Here is an 18,162-nt window from a genome sequence, read left to right on the forward strand (position 1 = left end):
ATTCAGCTTGCTGCCAGCGTTTAAAAAATACAGAACTGGTAACCTCTAAGGAGAAAGAGGAGGAATACATTTGTAAAACCAACAGTCTGTTATACATGATGTTTATTTTTACCTGAAACCAAAGATATGATTTCTTGTTGTGGACAGCAGAACCTTTAAGTGAAATTGAAATATTCAGTTCTTTAGATGAATAAGAGCATAATATATATATATATATTTTTAACACAGAAATTACGCCCCTTTTCTACCATACATTTTCATCCATGAACTTTTCATAAATTTGCTTGGAAACTGCAATCTCAGTAGCCGGTTCTTTAGTTATTACTTTTTTCTGTCTTTCACACCTTGTAGAGGGTGTTGACAGACATGATCTGTAAGCCACATTTAATTAATGAAATGAATTCCTCTGATTTTCTATTTTTGTACCTATATGTCTATGTCAAAAGTTCAATTGATTGTCTCCATCTGGCAGAAACTCTATGAACTAAAAAATCAATGGGTGGATGTTTTTTTTTTGTTTGTTTTGTTTTTTAAGCTGTAGAAGTTCCTTTTCCTAAATCAGCTGGTATTTGATACATTTTGTAGGCTATTTCCCAAGTTAGCATAAAGACTTTAAATGTCTTATACCTTATACAATATTATATATTTTTTTAAATGCTTCTGTACATGTTTTTATATTTAAAGCTATGCAGTAATTTCACTTGCTTGGGTGAACAAGGTCAAATGTGGTGCAGGTTTTTGACTCACCTAAACTTGCAAATCTGTGTGCATCTGACTCACTGTTGCAAGAACACAAAGTAAACGAGATCAAGCAAAAATGATTACTCTTTAAAAAGGTAGAAATACAAAAGCTTTTTGTTTTGTTAACTGACAAAACAAATAAAAATCAAAGACAAACTGAATCTTGTTAGCACAATTTATGTCAAAGAAATGCTGTCACAGTTTGCAGGTTTTAAAAATAAATAGAAGGATTTAAAAGGATACGTCGTTTTCCAGCTGAAACATGTCGGCTGGAAGGTTAGCATCCATTTATTCATTTGCAACACAAACTAGATGCAAAAAAAACCTTATTTATCCATTTTAGAGACCAACTCTTTTGTGTGAGATATTTTTCTCTGTATTATTGCACAAAAGAATTCAAATAAGATGTTCAGTCATCTCAGTTATCTCATTTATGAGACTGAAAGTCTTAGATGCTAATGCTTAGCCTTTTTTTTCTGTTCATTTCTCAGTTGCTTTGTTTTTTTCACAACGTATTTTGTCAAGTAGCCAAAGTTTCTACTGTTAGTCAATGAGTCCACCTACCGAAGAAAAGGTGATCATTGCTGTTTTTAAGCATGCACCGTCCATTTGTAAACAGAAACCTAATCCCTTTAACTTACTGGACAGCCTGTCATGTGCATCCCAATGAATGGGCTGTAATGGCATCTTCAGATTTATTATATATCACAAATGAGCCGTCTTATTCCAAAAGGACAGCTGGCTGGCATGAATGCCCAGAGCAGTGTGACGAGCGGACGTGCTGGAGCATGAGTTATCCCTTTGTTTTATTTTTAACTCTCTGCTCATCCATTTTCCCCTTTTTACTCAGTCACCTCTTTGTTTCATCTGTCTTGCTCTTGCTTGTCGGTCACCTCTCCCCAGCTTCCTGTTTTGTTGTTTTTTTTACTGCTTATTCCGACTTGAAATCCATTTGTCTTCCATTGTTGTTTTTTTCTTTCCTCAGTTTGCTCATGGATTATTTTTTTTTCTCTTTATATTTTTTTTTTCTTTTTGAACACATCCTTACAGTGTTGGCAAAGTGTAAGTGGGTGGTTGAGTTTAATGAGCCAATTTTGGGCACACTAGGGTCCTAGTCAAATTTTCTCTTTGCTAACACCCTCCACTTATGCTGCTCTCGGTTCTGTGTCCAAAAAAATCAAGGTGATTGTTGACTAAATCTTTAATAACATGATGACCACACGGGGGGGGATGGCTTTTTTTTCATTGTAGCCATCTGTTATTTATGTGTTTGTCTTTTTCTTGTATTTTTCTGGTTTCTTCTATTCTTCAAGTCCCCATTTAACGACACCTCATGTTGGAACGACACCAAATGACTCACTGACTTACTCATTCATTGATACACATGCCATCCATTTATATAACAATGGGAAATGTAACATTTGCAGTGTCTGGAATTCTTAAAGAGTTAAATCAGCTTCACTTATTATCCCTACTTAAATTTAATTCTTGAAGTTTTTGAAGGGGCTTGAACCTGAGGAAGGGACTCATTGTGTTGATTGTATGAAAGCAGAAAAAAATAACTGAGGTTGATTTCACACCTAACTGTTTCAAAAATGGCTCATGAGTGTCTTGGTTATTAAACTTAAGGAACCAGATGAAAACTGAACTCAAAACAAGTTTTCTACTTTTGTATCTTTATGAAAACCTAAGATTCACTACCACTCTTTTTCTCCAGAATGTTGGATCTTGATTTTCAAATGAAATGCAAACTTTACTTTCTTCTGAAAATATGTATATATTTGTCTCCACACCCTCAAACACTTGAGGTTGTGGTTATCCCGAAACACAATATAACTGTCTGCACTATGTTAAAGGCTATAAACTAAAGGTTTTAACATGTTTTGAGTTGAAGCAACACAACTCTGGATGTCTTTCCCATTGAGTGTAAAATCTGGAGGCTGATTTTTATTTTTTTTCTTTAAGGCAACAAAAATCGAATGTTCTGATGATTTAATGTTTAAATTTTCTTTTGTACAGCATTAACTTGCTTGCTTATTTGCAGATGCCAATCTGCAGTGAAAACGTCTGCAATGGTTCTGTGATGGTGCCAAGTCAGGGTGTTCGCAAACCAGATGAGGTCAGAACCAAAGAGGAACTTCTTCCCCTGGCCGCTGACTTTATTGACCAATACTACACCTCCATCAAAAGGCAAGTTCAGCTCATAATACCGTTTAAAATAAAAAAAAAAAAGAAAAATTGCCTCTAAACCTGTGTGACTTGATTTTGAATTTTTGGTCAGTTAAACTGTCATCTAATTAATCATAATAAAGTGACAAGTCTGTCAGCTCTGCACACTGAGATCACTACACAACGCAATACACTTGGGTTTCCAGTAAGTCAAAGAATTAATCTAAATTAGAAGACCCATTGTCAACTCTACATTTTGCCTTGTAGAAGATTTTTAGAACATTAAAGGAGATATTTGTATTTATATCTATGTTGGTTTGGTTTCAGCTGTCTCTTCTTAAATGGAATGAGAAGCGTTCTTGATAAATTAGAGAAACTGCAGTAGCTTTGGAAAATGCACTTCACTACAAACTCCACAGGATTTGTTAATGGAAGAAATCTAGGCTACAAGAGACATCCAGTGTGAATAACGTCACTGAACAAATCTGACATTTCAAATGAGTTTTCCAACTGAATTTGAAAAAGACGACTAGCAAAAAGAGCAATCAAATACTTTAGCTTGTCAAACAAACAATGCGTCTGTAACCTTTAAGATGTTTCACATCCAAAATGGATTCAGAAATTAAGCTCAGAATCCATTTTGGATTCCAGTGTTTGAACACTCAAGCAGTGTGCATCACCAGCAGACTTGTTTGTTTATGTAATTGATAAGGAAGGGAAAGATTCCATTGTACAAATAATGAATTTAGGCAGACAACCTTACACAATCCTGCAGAAGACTGCTGACTTGACAGTTGTCAAACAGACAAGCATGATCATGAGACTGGAATAGATCACGTGCATATTTACAAAAATAAACTCTGTGCCTACTGAATCTGAATTTCACTATTTATAAGTATTATCACAACATCCTTTTTTTATTTTCTAGTACTGTAGTCATAAAATTTGTTTTTGGGATGGATATTCCAAATCAGGTTAATTAACAGATGCTACACAAAATATCAAATCTAAAACCCTGCCAAAGACCTGTTTTTTTGTTTTTGTTTTTGCTTGCATAAGTTTAGAATAGATCACTCAGAGTTCTTTATTCTTGTTTTTATGTATTGTCTATTGATCTTTTGGTTTTATTTTACATAGTTTGTTCCACTTTTAGGCATCATGGTCAATTTATCATTTCCAAATCAGTAAATTCGACATCAACAGGCATTTTGATTCATGTTTATACAATGTTAGCATGTGAAACCATGAAGATAAGGCAACCATCCTTTACCTAAGGGGTATTGTTTACGATGACTATAGATGGGCCATTGGTGGTCCACTGGAGAAGAATCCAGTTTTAGTCTTTCAGTGGAGCCTCTTTTAGTCATTTAAATTATTTTCACGATCAAAACGAGAAGCTTGTTTTGAGATTCTTTATCACCCTGGTCCCTGATGATTTCTGAAACATTTTCCCCATTTAGATGTTGCTTTGCTTCTGTTTTAGATTAAGTGCATATAAACACAACACCCATGTGGGAGCCCATATTCTCAATGTGTCAGCATGTTCTGTGACTGCTTCTTAACAACTTATCATTTGATACTGGTTTGACAATGCCACATGTCCTCACAATTTAGTATTCTGTGTTGTCAGTTGTTATATTGTGTCCCTGAACCTGTCTTGGCTCTCAGGTTTGGCTCCAAGGCTCATGTGGACAGATGGGAGGAGGTGACAAAAGAGATTGAAGCTTCAGGGACTTATCAACTAAAAGACACCGAACTGATTTATGGAGCCAAGCACGCCTGGAGGAATGCTGCCCGATGTGTGGGACGGATTCAGTGGTCCAAACTACAGGTTGTACCCAATATGTCAACGATTCAGCATCTTGCTAGTAAAAAGTTTTAGCTCTTTGGCAGTTGTTTCAAATAAGTTGACAATTTTGGGGGGAGGAGGGCATTTGCATAAAAACCTATACATTTGGAAATTGTTGAAATGAACATGGTAAACTGTGGGATATGTTTTTTGTTTAGTAGTTTCTATTCATCATTGCATTATCTTAACCAAGAACCCCATTATAATCTCTGGATGACAAAAGCCTTCACTTCATCAAGGTTGAACTTCAGCATCACTTATCTGGGATCTATTTTTATTTCTTTTCTTTTTTTTGGTCATTCATAATACATATGTCATGGCCATAAGTAAGAGTGGGAACCTTGACTATTAAACTGAGAAGTTCACATTTTGGCTCTGCTCAGCCTTGAGCGTGTTCACGTATATAAACATGCTTGAAGCCGAGGCTGATCCTGAAAAGGCAGAAATCCGTTTTTCTCTTGTTGACCTGCGATGAAGATGACCTGGGAAGATTTGTTTATTGTCATGCTGAAGGCTCTGGACAGTGTGGGGACGGATTATCAAACCTTGGATTACAGCTTTCGTGCTGTCCTTGGACCAGTCCACCAAATCTTCACTGTCCCAGAGTTTTTGAGCAATTTATGGGAGTTTGTTTGTCTGTTCCACATGTATTGTAAAAATGACTTATAAGTGTTTTCCATATTTCTGGAGAGTGCTTCAGCAGCATTGCTCCCAGTGATTCTTTAAGGGTTATTTTGTAATTATACACCCAAAGCAGCAGCTGTCTCTGCTTTCCTGACACAAACTTGAAATTCTTGTTTCAAATCCTGTTTGTGGACAGGATCTTCAGGTGTAGAACTGGAGAGGAGGCCATCGGGTTCAGGAGCCATGTTTTTGTGAATCATGTGATACTGTTGGCTTTTTCCAGTCATACGGTGCACTGGGTTGGTTCTGAGGAACTAGACGAGAGTCTGCTGGTTTTAGTAAAGCTCTTAACTGCTGAACGTTGCAAGAACATAACTTTAATTTCCTGTTTCATGTTTGCTTCTTTAGGTTTTTGATGCCAGAGACTGCACAACAGCCCATGGAATGTATAACTACATCTGTAACCATATCAAGTATGCCACCAACAAAGGCAACCTTCGGTAAAACCACACACCAAGTTAATACTATTTACACCATTATTTCTTTTCAGTTTTCTTACTGTTACAGCTCTGCCCCGGTTCCCCTCGTTGCATCTGATCCATCTGTCGCTCCATGTAGCTCATCACCCCTTTCTGTCTCCAACTACCCCGACTTGACCCTCTGTCCCATCTGTCAATGTGCGCTCTGTCTCTTAACGTCGTATATGACACTATCTGCTGCCTGTCTATTTATCCGTCAGCACTTCAGCACCAATCATTGCCCGCCTGGTAAGGCGGCAGACCTCGCTAACAAGCAGTCATTTGTCAGACCCCTGCGCCGCCCTCACACACGTTCTGCCAAGTCCTAATCATATGTGACATCTCACATTTACTTCTCGTAAGATGGATGCATCCTGACTCATTACTACAAGTCTCCTGGCCCTCTGAGAGCTGGCTCGGATGCACATGTCAAAAAGAGGCGCCACACAAATGAGACTGAAATTCTGGCGCGTCTGCTTTAACGTCGATCAATAAACAATGATTAAATTTCAATGTAGTTCTTTATAAATCATTAAGGGAAAAAAAAAATGTTGAACATTACAATGGAGGACCTCATAAGGCACTGTCATACCATCATCTTAGTCATCAGTTAGCAGTCATACCTGTAATAATCTATAATCTGTAATCCTTTTTAAATTTGTTATTCTTTTTTTCAGTGTAATAAAATCTGGAGTACCAATTATCTGCAGCTTTGTTCTATAATTAAATTGAGAAGTAGAACATTTTATTATGATGAAAAGCATGCCGCTAATCTACTAGAAGCTTTATAGCATCACATTAAAGGAGTGAGACACTTTTTCTGATCTTTGCTGAACTAAACAAAAAGTGCATCAAAGACCATCCTGTTTAAGATTTGATGCATTTCCTGATCAGGGAAGGAAATTATTATTCACATTTTGTCTTTTTTCTTCCCAATCAGTGCCAATGAAGAGACGTATTGGTGGTTTTGATCATTGGCTAGTTGATTAGTGCATTACTTCAAATGATTGATCACAACATGTGTTGCTCCAAAGAGAGACGTTTGCCTATGATTTCTTACCATGACCTTGTTTCCACTGGATGCAGACTTGCAGCACATCTGGCCCAGATTCAGACAAGCTGTTCAGTAAATCCATCACACCCTCTTCAGTTACTGACAACCAGCTTACCAACATTAACAACCTCACCCCGTAAAGAGCATTAAAACAGTGGGATCTAGATTGGGCAACATGTTGCCAGGCTTTGACAGTATCATCCATCAGGTAGTGGTCCAGTTGATTAATGCAGCACTTACATCACCTGATGTGTTGCTGCCTCACCTCTAACTTCAAAACCAGTGTGTACAGAAGCCACACACATGCAGAGATGTCAATGTAACGCAGCCTTCTTTTTTTGCCTTTACTTAATTGCATTACAACATAGAGTGTATTCCTTATTCCTCTTCTGCAGGTCAGCAATCACCATATTTCCACAGAGAACCGATGGCAAACATGATTTCAGAGTGTGGAACAGTCAGTTGATTCGCTACGCAGGTTACAAACAACCTGATGGAGGTATTCTGGGAGACCCTGCTAATGTTGAGTTCACAGAGGTACAGATCAGTAAGATGCAGCTGCAGAATTGTCCGTCTCTTTGGCTTTTCTTTGGCTAACATTTTGTACTTTCATCCTTAGATCTGCATGCAGCTTGGATGGAAAGCACCAAAGGGTCGATTTGACGTCCTTCCACTTCTGCTACAGGCCAATGGAAATGACCCTGAGCTTTTTGAGATCCCTGAAGACCTAATTCTGGAGGTTCCTATCATACATCCAAAGTGAGTTCTGCTTTTTTCTCTTTGGCATGCATAAAACATAAAGAATGTAACAAAACGACAACAGAGGAGGCTGTACTGAGGGACATCCACCCACTTGCACATCTTTTTAACTACACTTCTCAAACAATGGGCTCCTTTCATGCCAAGGAAGCTGATTGGTTATCTTTGCATTCCAACTGTGCTGATTATTCCCTGAAAGCACAACTAGCTCTTGTTTGCTTTTTTGGTGGCAGCCACGGGACTTGTTAGTGGAAACTTCAAGCTTCTTATTTGTTATTCGTTTTGTTTACTTTTCCTGCAACAGAATATCCGAAGCCAAATCTCAAAAGCCGTAAAACCCTCGGTATCTTAATCATTAAGCTCCACTTGCATGGTAGCATTGTAATTATACAAAAAAAAAAAAATCAGGTTTTACTGCCACACTATCTTTCACAACTACACACTTACAGATGCACTCCAAGCTATAACAGCATTGTTAAACACTACAGAGTGTTTCAGAATCCCTTGACACACAGATCACCCTGCCAGACGCTTACAGATTTGGCTTTCTTTTCTCCATACACATGCATCAGCTGGCCCTTAGCTCTGGCAGCAGCTTGGCACAAGCTTCGGCCACGCATAGTGTCTCATCATTACACAAGATTAAACCCAGTGCTGCAAATAATAGACTGAAAGCAATGCTATCAATCCCCCTAAAGGTTTCAAAAGGCGGCACTTCCTTTGGCCAGGATTACAAAGGCCTTAACAATGGGTTTCATTTTGGTAATGTTGGTTTTTGGACACACTAGTTTTTTATGTGTCTCAGTGGCAATTACACTGGCTCTTAAGGATCCTAGTGATGAAGCATATTGCTAGCTTGGCAGTGGATAATGAAGCAAATTATCTGACATAACCCTTTAACTACGTCACAGTTGTCTCCTTCATTTCCCCAGGTTTGAGTGGTTCAAGGACCTGGGACTGAAGTGGTACGGCCTCCCAGCAGTTGCAAACATGCTGCTAGAGATTGGCGGTCTTGAATTCACTGGATGCCCCTTCAGTGGATGGTACATGGGCACAGAGATTGGCGTGAGGGACTTCTGTGACAGCTCACGCTACAACATTCTGGAGGTATCTTTCACGCCAGGAAACATAGTCATGTGACATTAGAAGCAGGAAAGAATTGAAGGCACAGATTGACTGCAGCCTTGTGTCAAGACAAGCATGTGTTGTGTCATCAAATGAGCCAAAAACAATGTAACTATGCAAAATGGAAAGAAATCTGATTTGCAAGAAATTTAAGTGTTTGTGTGTTATCTAGATTCTAAAGAATCCTTTATGGCCTTCAGTTAAAGAAAAAAGGTGATATCGCAGATGGAAAATGCTGAACAGACTGTTGTTTTTTTGTGTGTCGTATGTCATGTAGCAATACTCAGACATGTAAAGAGGAAGGTTTCCAAAGATTTCATCCCAAATCAGAGCAATCCAATTTTGAGGAGCACTTCAAGGCACATGGGTGCCAGCTTTGGATTTGTCTTGTTACTCAACTGCTTAAGTTGTGGAGAAGGCTGATGGCTTCTTGCTGCCTTTTGGGTTTTTCTGCTTTATTCAGCACTAAGTAATTTGCCAAATATGAAACCATAGTTTTAACTCAAAGACCTTGCATGCCCTAAATAAATAATCTTTTGACCAACTACAAGTTCTTAAAATTAAGTCAATACAGTCTTGCATTATTAAAATATAACTTCTTGTTCTTGTATTTTTACAAAATACAAAACATGACAAAGACATAAGCAGAATATGGACACGATGTCTAAAAGTAAGCACACATCTAGAGTAATAAACCACTCATAGGAATAGCATGCTAGCAGTTTGCTGGGCTGAATCAAATAAATGTGTAAATATAAGATAAGTGACCTTGGAGAAGCAAACTGAAAGGTTATCTGGTCATTTTGAAATCCCACTGTTGGGCGTGTGAATTGGGGTTATTTTCATTTAGAAGACATTCCAAACATTTTTCAATTTTCACCGGTATTCCTACAAATTCCCTCTGAGGTCAGCTTTTGGATTTGTGGGGGTAATTGCCAACATCTGAAAGAGATTTCTTAGATTCTACATCCTGCTGATGTTAAAGTTCACAACAATACAATCAGCAGAGCAGCGAATGAGTTTATCAGGAAAGCCATTCATCTCTGTGAAGAGTAAAGGTTCATGGCTTGGGATAGCTGTTACTGAAAGAACAACAGGAACTCTGGAACCATGCTATTTGGAGAGACAAGACCAAAGTTGAGATATTTGATAACTCACAGTGACATGTTTGGTGAAAACCAAACTCAACAAATCACTACAAACTGTCAAATGAACTGTCAAGCACTCTGTTGATGAGCTCTTCTGTAGAGAATCAATTGTGAGGCTGTTTGACAGGTGAACCTGGGCAGAAACTGTATGCAACAGAATGATATCCGAATGGATACTTAGGAAAGAGTCAATGTGGCAGTATGGCTTACTCTTGTAGTAGTACATTAACTTTAAAACCACATAAAATTTCTTTTTTAGACATATAAGAGAAATGGTCATGTTTGATTATGTATAACTGGCTAAAACGGCTCACAGCACCAATCACACAAGGTAGTAAGAAAATTAGTTTGGGCATCTGGAAGTGATGAATTATAGAATGAACTCTCTATAAAAGTATGACACCCAAGAAAAACAGCAAATATGAAACAGATTTTGCAGCAGCATATTTGAAGTGCAATTTTAACTGAACTATTCTGAAACATGTAAATGTAAACAAAATGAAAGTAAAATAAAAAATGTTACAAAGTGATGTGAAGGTACTTTCATATAGATTATGGCTTAAAATTACTTCTGTAAACGGTAGCTTATAATTTTCTTTCTTTTTTTTTTTTTTTTTTGGTTTCTTGTAAACTGCATTTTCATCTTGACTTAGATTTTTATAGATTTTTGCCAGGTGTTCTGTGTGTCTGTGATATGCACCAAATCCTTAGGCCATTGCTGGACCAGATCTGATGGGGTGCATGTACACTTCACATTTGATTGAAAAATCCAAGCTTTTGGGGAACCCATATAATCAAACCTTTTTATCAAACAAAAACAGCACATTGCATACAATTGGTTTTCACATTAATATCATCTCATTTATCTTATGTTTTGTAGGAGGTTGCCAACAAGATGGGCTTAGACACCAGGAAGACATCTTCCCTTTGGAAAGACCAGGCACTTGTGGAGATTAATATTGCTGTTCTCTACAGCTTTCAGGTGATTGCATCCTTTGCTTAAAGTTGTTCTAAATATAGATTTCAAGGGATTTGAAGGTGTGTGCGCTTTCCTCTTGGGAAAAGAGAGCCTTTTGTCATATTGGATTCACAGCAAGTTGCTTGTTTACAAAAGTGATCTCATCTCCACGAGCGCCCTTCTGAGTTATATGCTTAGTGTTGAACTACACATCGTGAACAAAGCTTAATAAAACGTTGACATTTACATGACATATAATAATATGGGGTATTTAGCCTAAAGACTGACTTTTCAGAGTCACAAATAAAATAAAATGTCTCTTGACCTGTCTGAGTCATTAAGTTAACTTCTGTTATAACCGAGCTTTAGAGGGGTTATAAAATGACAATTTATCCACATTTAAATTTGTACTTTTGTCAAGGCTTTATAAGGGGGATTTTGTATGATAGAACAACACAAAGTTGTGCATATTTGTCAAGTGATAAAAGTATTACATGGATTTTCAGTCTTTGTCCTCATAAAAACTGATCCACTATTTATTTTTTTGCGTGTCAGTATTCTTTATCACTGGAGGATTAACCTAATTTCCAGTTTTAACAACCTTCCACAACTTGTTCCTCTTGGCTAGACTTTATTAGGGCATTTTGGGAAGAATAAAAGCTAATGACTCAAGATGCCTATTACCCATGTTTAGAGCTTTGGGTTTTCTCAGACCAGCTCATTTGAATTTGCTCTGTTGGGCCGCATTTTATTCTATTATGCTTTTTCAGACGTTTTGTGTACTATACCTTTTAATGGGATGACATTTGCCTCCCACAGTGATATCTCGCTCATCAGCAAGTCATGCAGTGATCTGACTGGTTTTATTTTACAGAAAGTTATCTGTTTTGTTGGAAAATTTATTATAACATTGGTTTGTAAAGTTGTGTTATTATGAAATATGTATTTGCTTAGGTCTACATGTCAAAAATCCAAATACAGACTACCTAAAAACTAGTACATTTAGGGAATAAAACAACACACTTATTGCATAGATTTTTTTTTTTTTTAAGGGTTTGGAAGTTTATTGTCACTTTGTTCCTTATGCTTTTTCATTTTCCATTCCTTAATTTTAAAATATTGCCTTTCCTCCCATTTTCTTGCTTTATACTCCAGACTTGCAAAGTGACCATAGTGGACCATCACTCAGCCACAGAGTCCTTCATGAAGCACATGGAGAACGAGTATCGGGTGAGAGGAGGCTGCCCTGGAGACTGGGTGTGGATTGTGCCTCCAATGTCAGGAAGCATTACGCCAGTCTTTCACCAAGAAATGCTCAACTACCGTCTCACACCTTCCTTTGAGTACCAGGTGAGAGGGATGCAATTAAAAATAACTCCTGCAGACCAAACGTGGCTGCCTTAGGTGTGAAACATTTTTTGTTGGAAAGTGTCTTATTGTGTGTTTTTTCCTGTGTGCAAAAGCCTGATCCTTGGAACACTCATGTGTGGAAAGGAGTCAACGGGACACCCACAAAGAAAAGGGCCATCGGATTTAAGAAGCTTGCCAAGTAAATATGCTTGCTCATATTAAATTAGTGAATTCCTTTATTGGCTCACTCAAAGAGCGAAGTATACATTACAGCCCCAAATGCCAAAGATAATAGATTGTGTGTAAGTAATTACCCTACTGATAAAAGCAAAACCCATGAAAGGGAGGCTAATGTACTCAGCAGTGAAATTCATCCAATCAACCCCTCTGGGAGTAATCAGAGTTCTGTCAGTTTTCTTGTCTGTGCATGCGCTTGTGTGCATGTATGATCTGCTATTAATATAATTGCCTCAAGGAAAGTACAAGCTAGGTAATCAGAATTGCCACCCATCCGTATAGCTACCTGGAACAGCAGCTCAATAACAATTGCTTTGTGATCGTGGCAGGAGACACAGTGACTCCACACTGTGCCCCGAATTAGCTTACCTTGGATGGTTCAGATGCTTGCTCTTTTTATTTTCTCTGCATCTCATTCATGTCGTCTCTCTCTTATTCCCTCCACAGGGCTGTGAAATTTTCTGCAAAGCTAATGGGGCAAGCCATGGCCAAGAGGGTTAAAGCCACCATACTGTTTGCTACTGAAACAGGAAAATCACAAGACTACGCCAAAACTCTCTGTGAAATCTTCAAGCACGCCTTTGATGCCAAGGTACTCTTGCGCCTACCTTGCATCAGTGTTTCCAAAAAAAGTTGAGCAAGATGTTTTGATCGATTTCAGCGAAATCTAATTGGAAAAGTACAAATTCAAACAATTCCTCTCTTTTCTCTGCCCCCTGCCTGATGAAGCCAATTAAATGCAAACTGAGACCTACAGAGAAAAACTGAGAGTCTTTTTATGTTACCTTTTTGTCATGCAGTGAAGTGCCAGAGTTCTGGACCAATTTTACTCACTGAAGCATTGAACAGACAGTAGTTTAAGACAACATCCTGAAACACCTTTGGCTGTGCAAATCTGTTAAGGAGGAAAAGATGCCGCTCTCTATCATGTACTTGGTGCATTTCCTCTAGGGTGCATCTAAATTCTCCTGTTTTCGCAGTGTGATCAATTACACAAGAAGACAGTCATGCATGCAATTGTGCGTCACAGAGAGTGGGTGTGCACAAATGGAGGGCAGATGTGAACGCCTGAGGCAAACTTTTGTTGTTGCAGGGCTAAAGCCTATTTCCTCTTCACGCCTTTTGCTTGTGCAGCTTTGCATGTGTGTGTAAGAAATCTGTGCGTGGCCCATGGCAGACACGCACCCCTGCTGAGTTGTGTGCATCATGGCCACTCAATGTGTGTGGCAGCAGCATATTATCATCTCGTTAGAGGTGAAGACAGAGTGGTCATTACAACCTACTTCTTTGCCAGCGGCTGTGTGTTCGGCCCTAATTTACAAGCTCAAGGCATCTGTTGAGTGGAGTGTGCAGAGGGGAGTGAGATGAAAACTGGAACATATTGGTAGCTGAGATCTACCGATGTGTTCTGAGGAGAGATCTTTCGCCTGCAGGTCATGTCCATGGATGAATACGATGTGGTGGACTTGGAGCATGAGACGCTGGTTTTAGCTGTAACCAGCACATTTGGCAATGGGGATCCACCTGAAAATGGAGAGGTAAATATAAAGTTCCTCAAAAAGCCTTTTTAAATTATCACAGCACAATAACAGTCTTTCACTTGTTGGTGCAGAAATTCGGAGCTGCCTTAATGGAAATGCGCCACCCAACTTCCAACACAGAGGACAGAAAGTGAGTACAGCTGTGCCCTCTTGACCCCCATTTTTTAAGTAAAATTCCTCCTCACGTCTCTCTCTTACCCTATCCACAGGAGCTACAAGGTTCGATTCAACAGCGTGTCTTCTTACTCAGACACTCGAAAGTCCTCCAGTGACGAACCAGAGGCCAGGATCAATTTTGAGAGCACAGGACCTCTTGCTAATGTCAGGTAAATTTATTAAGAATTAATTTTGTCATTATAACTAAAAGCTTTATCAAAAAAATACCATGAAATTAATGAGAAAGTCACATGTGAAACCCATGTACCGTAACGTACACAAACGTTCACATGTGAATCACATGTAAACATGTGATTTTGGAACATTTCATGGTGAAAAACCTGTGATTCGCATAGAAACATGTATGTTGGATACACATATTTCCACATAAATTATGGGATCCACATGTGTACTGAACTTGTATAGCGCTCTACTCAAAGCACTTCACACTAGAATCACATTCACCCATTTGCACTGACAACTGCACACACACTTATACGCCGATACGTAGATCCGTAAGTTGGAATTGAACCAACAACCTTCTGATCCCAAGGCAACGTCTCTACACACAGAGCCACAGTCACTCTGACATGTTTTCACTTGGTATACACATTTCACGCATGCATCATGTGTGGAACACGTGAAATAGTTGAAAATATATACATTTGTAAAGTAATGGGAACCACATTTCTTTTTACCATGAAAATGTCCAAATTCTTCATGTTATTCACTTTTTATAACATGGGATGAAGATGAGGTCACGTATCAATCTGAGATCAAATAAACTTAAATTTGACTATTTATTTCTGTTTGAAACTGCTGAGAACCAGAAACGACTTTTAACATCTGACATGACACCATGCAGATTTCCCCCAAATCAGGCCCAGACAACCAACAGAGGGGGGAAAAAGAAATTCAGGTAAAACCTCAGCTACTGGTCCTTCACCTTGTTTCAGGAGCGACTACAGCATACGACTGTGAACCTTCTGAGTCTCCTTAATGTCTTCAAGGAGGCTTAGAACACACACACACACATGTTGGCATTGGTGGCTTGTATGGGGTCTTCTTAGACTTGGCAGTAACCACAGGTGAAGGTTCTGGTGGTGTGTTTTCCTTCTCCAGTGCTGAAGATGGTGAGGTCTCTGGCTGTTCTGCTGTGTCCCATTCATTCCTCATCTGAGCTTTGCTGGATGACTGGCCTCAAACAAAATAGAAAAAATTAATAAAACAAAGCTCATATGATCTTGAATACATTTTATGTGTGCACACACACTACACTACTTATACTACTTTACATTGGTATGTAATTTATCAGAATGACATGGGGTGCTCTGATCTGGTAAATAAAGAAGCACAACATGATGGTGTTTGGTGACCATCCATCCATTGTCAGACTAAAGAAAACACTTATGTTGATAAAAACTATGATTCTCTTGGCTTTTAAAAGAAAAATCACGCAGTGTTAAAAACAATAACGGGTCAGTTTATGTTTTTGAGCTGGGAGAATAAAACGTTAATGATAAATTATGATGTCATCATAATAGCGAACTCACTCAACGGCCGCTGACGACTGCACACGAAGGGAGGGGGGAGAAATGGCTGCTTTATTATCACGGTCCTTAACTTTAATTCTGTTTGAAATAAACAGCTGTCCTCTGTTGTGCCTCTCCCCCTTTAAAAAGCAGGTAAAGTTTAAGTAGTGAAGCATCAAACCCGCAATAATTTGACATTAAGTGGAAGCAGTTACTCGTTTTGGATGCCGTAGGACTCAAGATAATGAGGGCTATGCCTCCAAAGGCCTAGTAAGTGTCCAAATATTCACACATGAAAACAGAAGGGATCACAGCGTCAAGAAGACGTAGAGGCTTAGGCATGCCCAACAATGGCGTGATGAAATCCTCGCCTCAGGATTCCTATGGGCTAAATCTGTACTTCAAAATCCAGCTTTGTTGAATTTCATCTGTTGGGAGTTTTAGACATCCTGGCATGTGTGTATTCGACTTCCAGTGTAGCCTAATGCTATATTTGACTATAAGTGTGAAGTAGGAGTTGGAATTGCATAATTTCTGGGGTCGGTGGATTTTTATTTGAGAAAAGAAACGTGTCTCCATCTGGGTCTGGCTTTTGTCTGGATTTTTGGTCATTTTTGTTTCAAACCATCAAACAAAGATAACCAGAGTACATCTTAATATTTGATTTATGCCATCACTACATGGTTGCCTAAGTATTATGTTCTTTTTCTAAAATGCAGTCTATTTCGATCAGGGTGAAACGGGGTAGACTCTTTCCAATAAGTTCCATTTTTGTCTTGTCAGTCCATATAATATTGTCTCAAAAAGCTTTAAAAAATGCTGGGTTTTTTGAGTAAATGTTTTCTCTTTGATCAGCATTGGTTTTCAAATTGGCCTTACCACATGGATTCCAGTTTTTGCCCAGTCTTTTTCTTATTGTGACCTGCTGGATCAGTTATCAGTGCAGCTTGGGGATAATTTCAGTTGGCCAGCCACTTTTCCAAAGGTCCACCACGTCCCATGTTTTCTCTTTGTGTTTAGCCACACTCTCTGAGGTTCGTTGAGTCTCAAAGCCTCAGAAATGATTCTGTAACACTTCCCAGACTGATAGACGCCGATTACTTTGTCATCTGCTCTTTTTTTAGATTGGGGCATGTGACGTTTTGTTAAACAGGATTCAGAACAGAAATCTGATTTCTAGTTCATTAACTTGAGTTTTTCCTTGTCTGAAGATGGAAATTACAAGTTTCCAGTTGAACTGAAAGGTAACATGATGCAACTTGGATGTTACATGTCACTGCTTTCATTCATTAATACTTTTCCACTCCACTGATGCCTGCCTGCAGGTTCATAAGTTTGCCAGCTGTGCGCCCTTTGTCATCAAGCTCACACTGTAGTCTGGAACTGAAATTGCCTCCACCTCTACACGTTTAACCTCAAACAATCCTTGCAGCATTGTCTTAAATCACGTATCCTTCTAATTTATGCTAAGAAGAATATACCTTGAAATGTTGCTCTTTAGTCATACTAACACGCTGCCTTTAGGTTCAGAGGCAACACCAGCAATGTTTCTACATGCTATATGAGATCTGCTGTGGGTTTGTCACCATTAAGTGTCACATTACAAGAAAAACTTCTCAAAATTAAGATAATTGTTCAGTCATCTGTTCTAGACTGTGTTGCCTGATGTAAGGGTTTTAAGCATATTTTGCACCCTAGGACAAAGCTTTATTTAATATAAAAACCTAATGACACCATAAAAACCCAAGCTATGGTAGATGAATATTCTGCAAAACTTGAGTGTCACTTTAAGGTCAGATGTATTTTGTTAATAGATTTTCTTGCTTTGACATAAGCATTAGAAGTTTAATGCTCAAGTCATTATATTTTGAGGGAAGATTGTTGATCTCAGAACAAAGCTCACAGTTTACAGAAAGGGTTTAACTACTGTATGTTGGTAAAAATCCCAGTTTTGCATAGCAAAAGTATACATTATAAGAAAGCATTTGCCATCTTACAGTTTGTTTCAGATCATCAGACAAAATATTTTTTATAATTATCAAAAAGCAACCCAGATGTAAATAAATTCAAGAATGAGACATTGTTCTTGTTGGCACTCTTTTCTCTTGAAAGGCTCACATTGCCATTTCTATGGTTTTTGGACTCCAGTGAACAAAACTGATTCACAAATCAAGAAAACATGGAACAATAGTGAAATAATACCAAAATCATGTGAGTTAATAACTCACCTTGGAAGAGTTAATAACTCTTCCAAGGTGAGGAAGAGTTAATAACTCGTTATTAACTCTGAGTTATTAACTCTGGAAGATTAAATCAACAAAGCTGATTGGTTGATTTAATCAACCAATCAGCTTTGTTGATTAAAGGACAACCAAGAAATGGGCTAACAATGGCATCCATG

The 18,162-nt window shown here is 38.4% G+C and overlaps 1 protein-coding gene across 2 annotated transcripts in view; it reads left to right on the forward strand.

Annotated features, from left to right (window-relative positions):
* Window positions 1-18,162, forward strand: part of nos1 (nitric oxide synthase 1 (neuronal)) — a 52,346-nt gene that overhangs the window by 18,828 nt on the left and 15,356 nt on the right. For both annotated transcript variants that reach the window (XM_088008668.1, XM_014989807.2), the window contains exons 5-18: window positions 2,786-2,931; window positions 4,579-4,741; window positions 5,792-5,883; window positions 7,351-7,492; window positions 7,575-7,714; window positions 8,647-8,821; window positions 10,868-10,969; window positions 12,101-12,295; window positions 12,409-12,494; window positions 12,980-13,124; window positions 13,966-14,070; window positions 14,145-14,203; window positions 14,283-14,399; window positions 15,095-15,148. In XM_088008668.1, the coding sequence (XP_087864794.1) occupies window positions 2,786-2,931; window positions 4,579-4,741; window positions 5,792-5,883; window positions 7,351-7,492; window positions 7,575-7,714; window positions 8,647-8,821; window positions 10,868-10,969; window positions 12,101-12,295; window positions 12,409-12,494; window positions 12,980-13,124; window positions 13,966-14,070; window positions 14,145-14,203; window positions 14,283-14,399; window positions 15,095-15,148 (1,721 nt within the window). The remainder of the gene's footprint in view (window positions 1-2,785; window positions 2,932-4,578; window positions 4,742-5,791; window positions 5,884-7,350; window positions 7,493-7,574; window positions 7,715-8,646; window positions 8,822-10,867; window positions 10,970-12,100; window positions 12,296-12,408; window positions 12,495-12,979; window positions 13,125-13,965; window positions 14,071-14,144; window positions 14,204-14,282; window positions 14,400-15,094; window positions 15,149-18,162) is intronic.

Source organism: Poecilia mexicana, unplaced genomic scaffold, assembly GCF_051168715.1.
Source record: "Poecilia mexicana isolate PSO_F unplaced genomic scaffold, ASM5116871v1 scaffold_9, whole genome shotgun sequence".
NCBI classification, from domain to species: Eukaryota; Metazoa; Chordata; class Actinopteri; order Cyprinodontiformes; family Poeciliidae; genus Poecilia; species Poecilia mexicana.